The following is a 13,542-nucleotide window of genomic DNA, read 5'->3' as shown; positions in this document are numbered from 1 at the left end:
GTCATGCAGGCTGATATATTTACAAAGCTTATACGAGTATGATAATTTTGAATGTATAAACAAACAATTTGTTAACCTAGATTTATGACAAAACACAGAAAATGTATATTAGTTTAAATTTAATAGCCATACTGAAACAACTTATTTGAATAGAAACATTTCACTGAGTAGATTTGCTTTATAAAACTTGGGTCTTAATGCTAATGGACGCATAGCAATTAAATGAAAATGGACTTCTGTCTTACTAACTCATTTAATGCTTACTTGCTTGTGAGAATGCATTGTAAATTTAGCTCATACATAATTTAAAACTTTATTTGTTTAGTAAATTGAGTTCATCATCAGGATCAAATTGTATTCGAGAAATTAATCATTTCATTATAAATAATATTTAATGTATTTAATACTGTTAGTAATTTTTTTCTTTTTATTGGTATGATCAAATTTTTGCTTCTTCAAAGACTTCAATTGATTGATTAGCTTAACTGATTGATTGATTGCTTAACTGTAATGATTATAGATGTATCCTGAATATGAGTTACAAGCCGGTAGGCAATAATAAATAGCTGAACTCTCATTTATTGGAATCAGATTTTATTTATAAAATATAATAATATTATTGCTTTTAAACAGGATTTGACAAACTATCCAGCAAAAATTAAACAAGAAATTCCAATCGTTGAAGATAGTCGTATTACTAAGAGAAGAATTAAAGCTCAGTTATACAAAAATATTTCATGGATGAAAAGAAATGTACCGTAAGTTATTTTTTTAGTATTGTAACAGCACTTCAGTTATATCATTATAATTTTCATTTTGATTTATACAATCATGTTATGTAATTATGTGTCAACCTCATAACAAGATGATCTCTATCTATCATTCAAAAGGTTCTGGATTCAAATCCCTGTCAGGCTTGGTATTTTCATATGCTAAAAAAAAAAATTATAAAAAATACAATAACTTAATTTGGTCATAGCCTGTAAGTAACTTTATGAATAAATAAATAACACTTGTAATGTTATACCTTATACTTATTGCCGTGAAACCTCTATTAATGGACTCCTGTCAACTATGGACAACTTTAAACAATGGACAGCTTAGTCCATAGTCTCTGAATATAAAGTTTCTCAAAATATTCAGCAAATATTCTGAACAATGAGCAAGAAAACATGCTGGTAAAATAATCTGTGTGTTTTGTTTTTATGAGGGTTATAAAAAATACATTACACTATACTCTATTTAAACTTGTTTATTTTTAATATTCTTTTTTTTTCATTTCTCATGTTTTGTCTTGTGAGTAAGAGTCCTTTGTTATTTATCAGTACAAGATGAACCAAAGAATGATATGGCCTAATGTACAATTACTCACATGGCGAGGGTGTTTATTTTTTGAAAATGCCCTGACATTTTCAAAATGCTCAGGTACATGGCTGAATAAATGGCAACTGAAAGATTATCATTAAAGAAAGTTTTTTTTCAAAATTCAATTTGTTTGATTCAGAACAATGTAGAAATAGTTTTTGAGATTTCATAAACAGTATTAAACATGGCTTAAGCTATTGGCTTGACTTTTTATATTTAATACCAATATGTGTTTTTGAAATTCAGGAATATGTATTGTTTTTATTCTGTAAGTTTTCCAACTAATTTTCTTGCATTTTCATATAAAAATATTTTGAGTGTCAGAATTGTGTTATTCTATAGTGATACAGTTCTTAGCAGTAATGGTGATAAAAAAAATGAAAAAATTCAGATTATTTATGATGACAAATTCATTTTTTATTTAAAAATTTTCCCAATTTAATTATATAGAAAAGACAAAAACAGATTCTGGAGAAACCTCCTGTACAAAATCAAAAAATCAAAATCAGTACATTTAATAAGGAATAGGGGTTAAGTTTACATTAAAAAAACAAAAGAAGTAAAGGTGAAATGAGAACATGCTTTTTTTAAAATCCATTAACATGCTATTATAGAGGTAGAAAATATAACTTATATTTAAAAAAAAATAAAAAAAATTATCAGTTAAATTAACATTAGAACAACTTTGCTAAACATTTTGCTTTCTTATTTTACAGAATTATGTCATTTTTATTGATGCTCCCAATAGTTCAATGTATATTATTTAACATGACAATTGGACATGATCCAAAAGGATTGCACTTAGCAGTTGTTAATGAAGAACTGGAACATGGACTTCAAGACTGTCAAAAAATACCATACCGTGGATGCTACATGGATTTACCATTAAGTTGCCGATATTTGCGTACTCTAACAGAAAAGGAAATGTTTGTGGTACAGTATCTAATTTTTGCATTAGAAAAATCTCAATTTAATTTTACTTTTAATTAAAATAAAATCTAATACAAATATTTGCACTTCTTTTTAAAAAAATTGTTTGTGCAGTATTTTATAAATAATTTTCCAGGGTAGATGTAAACAGACATTTAACATCTCTTACTATTGAAGTGTAATGGATCTACAACTTACTGTTCAAAAGAAAAAACAGAAGGCTCCCCATCTTTGATATCAGAGAAGGTATAACCTTCTGATATTGTCATATATTACATGAAGACTAGTCAATTTTAGAAAGAGCATGGTAGAAAGGAAGAATTTTAATCCTCATCGTGTAAGTCAAAATGAAGTAAAACAAATGAGCCAGTTGTGTATCTGTTTATCTTGAAAAGGTGTCAAACAGAAAATAACTTTTAAGGAAAACTGACGACAAAAAACTCAGATTTAGGGTCCTATCCTTCAAGTTGGGGGGGTCTAAGGAACTGGAGAAGATAGTAAACTTCCTTGTTCTAACTTAATCAAAGATAATACTTTTGTGAGTTGATCATCTCCTTCCTCTTCCCACTGAATTCTTAATCCTACATTCCTTCTTCCTAGGATAAGTCCTATGGGAGTTTGGTCAGCTGCTGTCTATGGTGTCATATCTTCAAATAACCAGCGCAGAAGCTGCTTCTTTGTTAAAGATCACCCTTTAGGTTTGTGGAATTGGCCATGCATTTTATTTCTATGTGTGGGAAGTTGCACTAAAATCCAAACTAATAATTAGAGATCTGTGATATAATGCCAAGCTTACTATTTTTCACAAATATAATCTAAAATAACGATAGGTGTTTATGAAATTTCAAAACAGGAAAAAGATAGAATACTAAGAAACATCGACTCCAGTTCAAAAAATGAGACAACAATATATTTCTTTTTGATTTTCATTACATACAGAATAAAAAATAGAGAAATTAAAGTAAAATTTTGAATGTAGTTATTCTAGAAGAAAAAATAATATTGTAAGATTCATTAATGACACTGTTCTTTTATCTGAAAATAAAAATGATGATTTTGAGTTGTCCAAGATGGCTGGTTATGAAAATGACAATAAAATAATTATTTTGCAGATTCAAATTAAAAATATATGTAGAAGTATACTTTTTTACCTCAAAATTGTAAAGGTTTGACAAAATAAATAAATTTACTGCTGTTATAAAATAATATTTAATTTGGTATAGCTTGTTCAAAAAAGAATCATTTAATGTTAGTTAAAATAAGCTGGAAGTAATATCTGACAGCATGAACTTAGTACTAGCAGGTTAATTTAATTGTAAAATAAATGAAAAATCAACTAAAAAAGAAAGATAACTTAAAGGAGACCAAAAATGGTCCCTGTATTGATCCAGAACTGGAAGAAATTTGTTTTTTAGTTTGCAAATTTACAAAAAATTAAGGAAGGACAACAAAATAAGCCTTCATAAAAATAAAGATTAAATAAAATGATATAAATCTTCTAGTATAAAATCTATATTTAGAAATTAGAAAGAAATACTATAATACATATTTGGTTGAAATTTTACACACAATGTCAGTAAAATATGAATTAATTGAAATAAAAATTTATTCAAATGAGTTAATTGAAAAGAGAAGTTTGACAGAAAATTAAAAAATAAATACCATATATTAAAACAAAGAGGGCTAGTTAATTTAATATTAGAAGGAAGTGAAGAAGATAAAAATTGAAAGAAAAGATAATTAATAGAATAGACAGAATGAATAGTTGATTGGTGAGCTAAATTTTGAGATAATAAGAAATTAACTTCAAAAATAAATAACTAACAAAACGGGTTAAGACCCAATAAATTGCATTAAACCAATCAGCATTCACAACTAATAAAAAACATTTAAAAAATTATCAATGTAATAATACAAAGTTTAGAGTAAAGAGATAATCTAATGATTAAGTTAGCAGCATGTTTGAGATAGCTGTACTATTTAAATTTTTTTTATCTAAAAAAATTGTATGTGACATGAAGAATGAATGGAGTAGAGAACACAACAGAGTTATGACAGGAATTACAGAGTTATGACTACTACTCATTGTTATCTGTGATGGTAAAGTAAGATTAAAAATTCAATTTTAAATTTAAATATTTAAGCAGGTATCTACCACACAGATCATGATGATGATGATGAAATGAGTTTTGATAAATAATTTATTATATTCCATACTACCTTAGAATAACAATAAAAAAGCAGAGACATGTATCTTAAATAAACTTTGTTATATTTATTTTAAACCAATGATAGGGCAATCATTGCAGTTGACTGTTTATAAAAATTGCAACAAATTGTAAAAATGAATAGATTTTCTTTAACACAATTATTTATTCATTAAAGTAGTTAATTATGAAATGTTAATAAGTTTGTATTACACACATCATATTGTATATATTTTTTCATACATACTTTTTTAACAAAATGTACTCAAAAATAGAAAAACTGTATTTTTTTATCAAATAATACTTTTGTTAGAATGCAAAATTAATGAGAAAAAAGTACAAAAACCATTTTTCACCCAGAATAAGGAGCCCTGGCCAAAAATCTAATGTTAAATCTTAGACAAGATTTATTACAAATTACAAGGGCTTTCATTTTTATCCCTAATAATATTTGTATAACAAAATCAAGAAAATCAGATAATGCAACTTTTAACTAACTTTGGATACCTTTAATAACTTTATAACTGATATACCTATCTGATAAAGTTTTTCAATGGTGAAGTGGTAATTCAGTTGACTAGTTGATAAGTCAGATCACTAATTCTGAATAAACAGCAGAAACAGATTGTACAAAAAAAACTTCAAGCTCTCTAAGTGTAGACAGCTACTTCAAATTTTATTAATATTTATTTTAGAAGCTTTACATTAAAAAAAAAGTAACACTAGCTTATGTTGTTTATTTTAATATTTCAGGATGAGTATGTGGATCTCAATTCAGCAAAAAGAGCAGTAGAAAAGAATGATGCATGGGCGCTTTTATATTTTCGAAACAATTACACAGAAAGTTTGATGGACAGACTGAATAATACACTACGAGTTTCAGATGAATCACTTGACTGGAGTGAAGTTGTCATATGGATGGATATGTCAAGTAAATTAATTCAATAAATATTTATTTTTGGTTAACCTGAAAAGGCAATTTTATAATATTTGTTGTTTCTTGGCAGAAAGGGATGTATTAATATGTTCTACATTATCTATTCCAGTCTTTCTTATGGCTACGTTGCAGGTGAAGCACGTAAATTAATAGAGGGACCAAGTTGCTATCACTGAAAAAATAATGATGGGCATCATACAGCTTGTCCTGTGATGAACAAAGTTTCAGGTGATTTACATTTCAATGGGTTTTTAATAATGATGTGCCACAATATACTTAGCTCAGCGAAGAAGCAGTAAGAAAGTACTTCAATTATTTTCAATAAGCATAAAATGAAATATCTATTTTTCTTGACGATGATATGCTATTTTCATGAGTGATTAGTGCCTCATGTCGGATTTCTGATAACCATTTGGTCATACACCAAACAGTCTTCTTTCTTTTTCTGTTTAGCCTCTGGAACCGCCATAAGGTATTACTTCAGAGGATGATATGTATGAATGTAAACGAAGTGTAGTCTTGTACAGTCTCAGGTCAACCATTCCTGAGATTTGTGGTTAATTGGAACCCAACCACCAAAGAATAATGGTATCCACATTCTAGTATTCAAAGCCATATAAAAGTAACTGCCTTCACTAGGATTTGAACCTTAGAACTCTCAACACCAAACAGTCTGAGTACTATTTGTTGTAATACACAAAAACAAATTTTTATCACTGCATCACATAATAACTATGGTACTGTAAAACAATAAATACATATGTATTTATTGCTTTATGAAGTTATGCTATAAAATATGCTATATTTATGCTTTAAAAAATTATGTTGACTTAGCATCCAGTCACAATAAAAGTTGGGAATGATGACGGTGGAAACTTTTATTGTGAGTGGACGCTAAGTTGTCATAATTTTATAAAACATGACGACCACTACTGTACATTTTACATAACGACTTACATACGATGAATGAGTTTTAATTTTTTTATTTTAGGAATAATATAAAAGTTTTTTGAGTTTCTGAAGATAGATTTGGTATCCAAAAGTACTTGAAAATTTGTAAAAAAGCTGTTGGTAAGTGGTTTTATAAATTATTGTTATAGTTCACATAAAGGAGACTTTTGCAAACATGGCAATCCTCCTAGACTCAATCAAATATGCTGAGCACAAGTGGAAAATCTGTGGCGATCTACAGGTCATCACTGTACTCTTAGGAATGCAACTGGAGTAGACTAAATACTGCTGCTTTTTATGCATGTGGGACAGTAGGGATAGAAAATGACACTATATTCAAGCAGGCAACCTGCAAGAAATTTTAACTCTAGCAAGAAAAATGTTGTTGCTGAGCCTCTCTGGACCCAAAAGATATTCTCCCACCTCTTCATGTAAAGCTGGGTTTGATGAAATTTTGTCAAAAGTATAAACTGAGAAGGGCAGGCCTTTAAGTAGTTAAGAGACAAATTTCCTACATTAAGTGATGCAAAAGTTAGGGAAGGTATTTTTGCTTTTACGAGTAGGACAACTTGTAAAAGATCCTGTGTTTGTCTGAATTTTGGAGGGGAAAGAAAAGGAAGTTTGGAAGTCTTAAAGGAAGTCATTCATGGATTTTTAGGCAACAAAAGAGATGAAAACTACAGTCAGTTGGTGACAGTACTTCTGCAAAAATGAATTCTCCATGATGAACACAGAGAAAGATTCCATCAGGACATTTCTGTAATGGAACAAAGATATCAAGGCCATTGGAATGAAGCAATGCTTGCAGATTACTGCTGATCTGTATGTAGGAATGCTCCAGAACTCACTTTCAGGAGGAAAGCCAAAAGACAATGATCACATGAAGCCACCACATGATTCTCTTCAGACCTAACCAACTGCCAGGTATTCAATTAAGAACTCTTAGAATGTAACTATTATTACAAAAATGTCAAATGGACTTTCTATGTAGTCGGTATATGTAATTAAAATGTATCGTTTTCGCTTAATCCATTAAAATGAAATACTTCCACCTATTGTATACCACAGAAACTAGAGCTAATAAAAATTTTTCTTTGTCACATTTGTTTTTCTCAACCCAAAATTAGTAAGATTTGACTCATGAAGTGAAAGAAACATTCAAAAAAAACTTTTTTGTTGGGCAGTGTAATAAATTAAAATTCTGGTTACAATAGAATCAGTTTTGAAGAGAATAGTTTACAGAATAGGGAATTAGCCAATAATGCTGATTTCCTATTATAATTAATTATATAATTATGCTTATTCCCTTCAATTAGTCTATAACTGCTTATAGAAATTGGTTTATTAAACAGAACTTTGCATCTTGTGTAACAATTTGTTGTTGGTTTATACACAGTTACCCCTTATGATGCACAATGAGGTACAATCTAATGACAACATATAAAGGCTAAAATATAAAATAATTATCTGTTCATACAATTGTATGAACTGTACATATGTAATACACATATTTATATGAGTATTTGCTAATTATAACAATTTTATTTTCAGATGAATATATTGGTAATCTTCTAAAAAGAGATATGATTTACTCATACATTGATTTTGTTAAAGAACTGTACTATGACTGTGGATGGCCTGTCAGAGCAGCTGGTATCCCAATTGAAGTAAGTTCAACACCTGACAGTAGTTTTTTTTTTCTGAATTACTGTCCTAATTTTTAAAAAAAATACCATAAAAAGATCTTATGATCATTATTTCATGTAGAAAAAAAACCAAAAATTTTACACAACATATACTTAAATAATTGAAACAGTTGAGTAAGCATAAATAAATAATAAAGGAAAGAGAAATAATTAAAAAATGTTTCACAGGAGGCCTTGAAGAAACTATAGAAACACTTTAAATTCTTTTTTCTCTTGATGAATTAATTCACTACAGCAGCTTGTAGATGGAAATCTTGTAGCATATGAAAAATGTCATGCCTGATTAGGATTCAAACTCAGAACCTCCACATGAAAGGCTGAGATGCTACCACTTTGTCACACAGAGATCAATGGAGTGGCAATTTATATTTAATGTTTACATTTGAAATCACTTTCTAAAGCAAATCCCAAGAAATGAAATAATAAAAATTATTCTAAAAGAAAAGAAAAACAACACGAAAATACTCTCATTAAGATCTTACAAAAAATTTACTGCATTATTGCAAAACACATAAACTTTAATTTTTATAATTTTCATTTTTTGTTATAATATATATCAAGCAAAAAAAAAATACCAAATTAAAAAATGTTCTTAATGCAAGACATATTTTTATAATGATCAAAAATTTATGTTATCCGTCTTCCTTGAGGTAAGAATTTCTTTTATCCTTTTCTACCAGAGGGAAATGGAATAAGGCACAATTTAAGCCATCCTTGTTTTGGCTGTTCAAAATACAGAGCAAAATAAAGTATTTATTTTTTGGGTTAAGATAGATTTTTAATTTCTATAAATATTTGTAGAATGAACTTATTTGTGATGTTTTATAATTATTGTTTTTATTTTTTTGTTTATTACTTTTTAACATTTTTATATTATTGTTATTTTATTATTGTAAGTTTTTATATTTACATCCATTTTCACTAACTCTCAAATATATGTACTGAGAATTAGCTTATTTAACAGTGGCGGCTCGTAGCTAAAATTAGTGGGGGTGCTGCTACAGAAAATTTTTTTCTAAGCCTTTTCAAGGCCATGGTTAAAGCTTTCTGTAAAATAAAAGACCGACAAAAAAAGGAAGGATCAAATAGAATAGCTGGAAGCGGGATAATAATCAAATTATTCATCACATTCAAGAATATGGTACACGGTTTTTAAGCACAATGTGCTTAAAAACTGTATTTGGTTTAACCAAATAAATAATAAAATATATTCAATACAAATAATATATTTTAGTATTATTAAATTTTTATATCATTATTAGATATTTTAGTATTAATTGAACGCATCTTCCAAAATCAGCTGATTTGGAAGTCGAGAGTTCCAGCGTTCAAGTCCTAGTAAAGGCAATTACTTTTATACGGATTTGAATACTAGATTGTGGATGCCAGTGTTCTTTAGTGGTTGGGTTTCAATTAACCACACATCTCAGGAATGGTTGAACTGAGACTGTACAAGACTACATTTCATTTACACATATCATTCTCATTCATCCTGTGAAGTAATACCTTAACGTTAATTCCCAGAGGCTAAATAGGAAAAAGAAAGTATTATTAGTTAGCAACAATAAAATTTCCGCTTAAAACCACTATAGTCCAATGGTGCTTAATTTACATTATGTACACAGAAACAAATACATAATTAGTTTTTACTAATTACCCTTCCAACGTGTTTTTGAACAGATTTGGTAATCAAAGAGTCCTTGCTTTTCGCCATCTTCAGATCACAACTGAAAAAAACAACTAAACCACTTTCATATTCCACCAACTAAACTAAAAAAGGGAATGAACAAGGAATGCTCCATATACATGCGGAGTAAAAAAAAACTACCTTCCACCAGCACGCCAGGGTCGGCACTGCGGGAGTGACACTCCCTTGAAGTCTCACGTGCAACTTCCTATGTGCGCATATGCACAACAGCCAAACACTACATGGCTGGAACTGTGAAGCGCACAGTTCCATACAAAGATGTTTGTATCTTTTCATAAACTGGGGGATGGCTACTGATATTAAGTTTAAGGATTATATATTGTACAAGAATAAAGAAAGAATTTAAAGGACTCATTATATTAAATGTTATCAATAATATCAAGTGGAAGTAGGAGGTGCTGCAGTTCCACAGTGCCTATATAAGAGCTGCCACTGTTTATTAATAACAATGCATCTACTTACAAATTTTTTTAAACAGTTCATCAGCAAATCTTTTTGATAAGTTTTATGAATAATAAAATACATAAAAGAGACTATTGTAACCAATGTGAAGGCAAAACAAAGTCACTTTACTAAGAAAAAATAATAAAAATAAAAAAATAAAAATATTTTATAATATTTTCATACAATTAACCAGCCTCCATATTCCTCACCACTTTCAAAATTTCTGTTAACGTGATCTACAAATAACATTTTTAATTCCAAAAACTGGTGATGCATAAGGAACCCCATAAAACTATTATCTAAATTTTCAATATTAGTAAGCTTCTGATGATTTTATATTACATTATTTATTAATTACGCAATTAAAAATGTTTAGGAAAATCTGTAGCTGATTGTTTCTTCATTTATTTGTATGATTAATTAACTAAAGTTTGAGTAGGAGTGTTATATGTACGTTATAAAATGCACGATTGTTTTTTTAAATGCTCAATCTGGTAATATTGAATGTGATCTAGGAAACTTTCATGGAGTTGCTAAGGAAAAGTAAAAATACAAATCTTCATGTACCATACTAAATTAATTTGTGTAACCACAATAATGAGCAAATTAATTTTAATTAATGTGTGTTAATTAAATAACTGATGTTATTTAATAAAAAGTAACTTTATTTAGAAAAAAGAATCACACCTATACAGCTTTATCTAGTAATTAATATGCCTTCCTTTATTTTTGATTACTTGTTGAATTGATTTGGCATGGATTCAACAAGTTACTGCACATTTTTTTTTATTTCTTCATCCAGAAACCATATCAGTATTATTACTTACAAAAATTGATCTCAATTTTTGTAGTACAATTCATTTTTGAGAGTTGTTTGACTATTCCCAAATGATTTTCAATTGAGTTTAAGTTTGGGGAATTGCCTAGCTAAGGGAGCACTTTAAGTTTCATTCTTCAAGATGTTTTTCCACTTTTTTGGCAGTATCTTGGCCAGTATTTTGGTGCCAAATCTTGTTGGAACACTCTGCTGTCTTATAGGAATTTTTTTTTTAAGTTCCATCACAACGTTTTCCTTCAGAATCTTCATATATCTATTACTCTTCAACATACCATCTACTGGAAGTAGTGAACAAGGCCCTTCAAATGTGAAACAACCTCAAAACATTTTTTTCTGGGGATGTTTAACTGATTGTTGAATCTGAATCAATGATATATTTTCATCTGATGCTTTTCTGTGCAGAAAGAACTCTTTCCCCCTGGACATAAAAATGTGACTCAGAAAACATAACATTTTTTCAGTCTTTTTTTGTTCAGTTAGCATATGCTTTGGCCCACAAGAGTGTTTTTTTTCATATTGCTGAGGTTAAAAGCTGATTTTTAGCTGGCTAACAAGCTTTCTATCCAGCTGCAAGAAGTCAGCATCTAACAGTTGGTATGTGTAAATCTGTTCCACTGACTGGTAATTCTTGATTTAAGTTCACAGCTGATAATTTTGGATGAAGTTTACTTTTTCTTAATAATAACCGAACCTGTTTTGGAGTAGTTTTTCTTTTATGGTTACATTTTCCTTGTCTTAGGTGAAAAGGAACGTTTCTTTAAATTGTCTTTAAAAAGCGTTCATTGTCCCGAGTCCAACACCACACTCAGAAGCTGTTTGTTGTATTATACTGGTGTGCTCAGAAAGAGAAATAATTTTTTTGCTTTCTTGCAGTTTAAGTCCATATACTCACGACAAAGAACAAAAAATACAAAAATATAATTTTGCAATAAAATATGAAATAAATTTTCATAAAACACTAATTATAACATTAAAATTGCTAAATAACCAAAGAACAATTATTTCACATTACAAGACTACCAAAAGAATGTAATGCAGTGTAGCCACAACATAGAAATAAACAAAAAATTCCCTCTCCACAGATTAATCTGTACGCTACTATAGTTGGTATATAATAGCATATTTCAGATATATGTATAACCTTATGAACTTTTGAAAATTACTTATTTTTAAGAAAACAGTGTTTGAACTGTGTTGTGGTATTTTTAGAAAGTATATTGAAAGACAAAGAAGAGATTTACTGAAGTGTTCATTGAGAGATTTATAGTTATGCAATTTGAACTAATTCAATCAGCATTGTCAGAAAGAATAAAACCACAAATCACTTAAAAAATGTTCTAAATTTAATGTTAGAATAGATTTTTTCAATTTTTTGGTAAAAAATAATATTATCAGATTTATTTTAAATATACTAACTAGTATATTTTGTGGTAAAATTTTAAATGGAAAGCTGGAGAAAAATGGATGAATAATGTTGTGCAAGGGAATATGGAATATGAAATAAAAGATAAGGAAACTAATAAATTGTGTTTGAAATACTTGTAAAAATTAAAATCACGTATGTATGCATTAATTGCTGTTTTACTACGTTATTATTTGCTTAATACAATGAAAATACTTTGATTCCAAATGTAACTCATAGTACACCCAATCACCTCACAAGTATTAAATCAAATTTTGAATAATGGGGTTTTCCGTTATAAGTATATAAAATTACTTTCTTGCATTGTTATTAAGTACTTTAGATTGTAAAATCCAAGCAACTATTGGTAATTTGAAACAATTCCTTGTAATCAATGGAATATTGTGTACACCCATCCTGACTGATTATGGAAAATATACTCACAACATGTATAAACAGAATTGATCAAATACTCCATGAAGGTCAGTCGAGTATAATCTTTCTTGAAGAATAATTCAGATTATTTGTTAATTGCATGAGATTTTTATATGTCTTGGATCCAGAAGAAAGTGCTTGATTTTAGTTTTGTTATTAATTCTAAGAACAAAGACATATTCAAAAGTATTAGATGTGTACAAAATATGTCAAATAGCACTAGTTATCTGTTTACTAAATAGCAAATAGCATCAAACAGGAATATGGGGTTAACTGTCCATGGCATTATAAGAAACAATAAGAGCTATATTACTACATTGGTTTAGTCATGTAGACAAAAGATAAACTCTTTGACCAGTAATGAATATCGACTGAATAATCCTGCTTTTTTTAGATCCATCAGCATAAATCACAATACTTGGATTCACTTGAATCAAGGAAAAGTCAACAGCTTTAATTTTCAATAATTGTTTACGTGTAAAACACAAACACAATTAGTAAATACACATAAACAATCATTATTATACACATAAAATTAGAGACAAGGTACAAATTAAAAATTGTGAACTTTTATAACCAAACAAATTATATAAACCAGATTGTTTTATAAACAATGCTA

The 13,542-nt window shown here is 28.6% G+C and overlaps 1 protein-coding gene across 3 annotated transcripts in view; it reads left to right on the top strand.

The window, feature by feature from the left end:
- LOC142328627 (ABC transporter G family member 23-like) overlaps positions 1–13,542 on the top strand; it is a 153,096-nt gene that overhangs the window by 118,455 nt on the left and 21,099 nt on the right. For all 3 annotated transcript variants that reach the window (XM_075372469.1, XM_075372470.1, XM_075372471.1), the window contains 4 exons: positions 634–758; positions 2,082–2,298; positions 5,256–5,433; positions 7,942–8,057. In XM_075372469.1, the coding sequence (XP_075228584.1) occupies positions 634–758; positions 2,082–2,298; positions 5,256–5,433; positions 7,942–8,057 (636 nt within the window). The remainder of the gene's footprint in view (positions 1–633; positions 759–2,081; positions 2,299–5,255; positions 5,434–7,941; positions 8,058–13,542) is intronic.

The sequence above is a fragment of the Lycorma delicatula genome, chromosome 8 (assembly GCF_047948215.1).
Source record: "Lycorma delicatula isolate Av1 chromosome 8, ASM4794821v1, whole genome shotgun sequence".
NCBI classification, from domain to species: Eukaryota; Metazoa; Arthropoda; class Insecta; order Hemiptera; family Fulgoridae; genus Lycorma; species Lycorma delicatula.
Note: the sequence above shows the minus strand (reverse complement) of the source record. Positions and strands in the feature narration are given on the sequence as shown.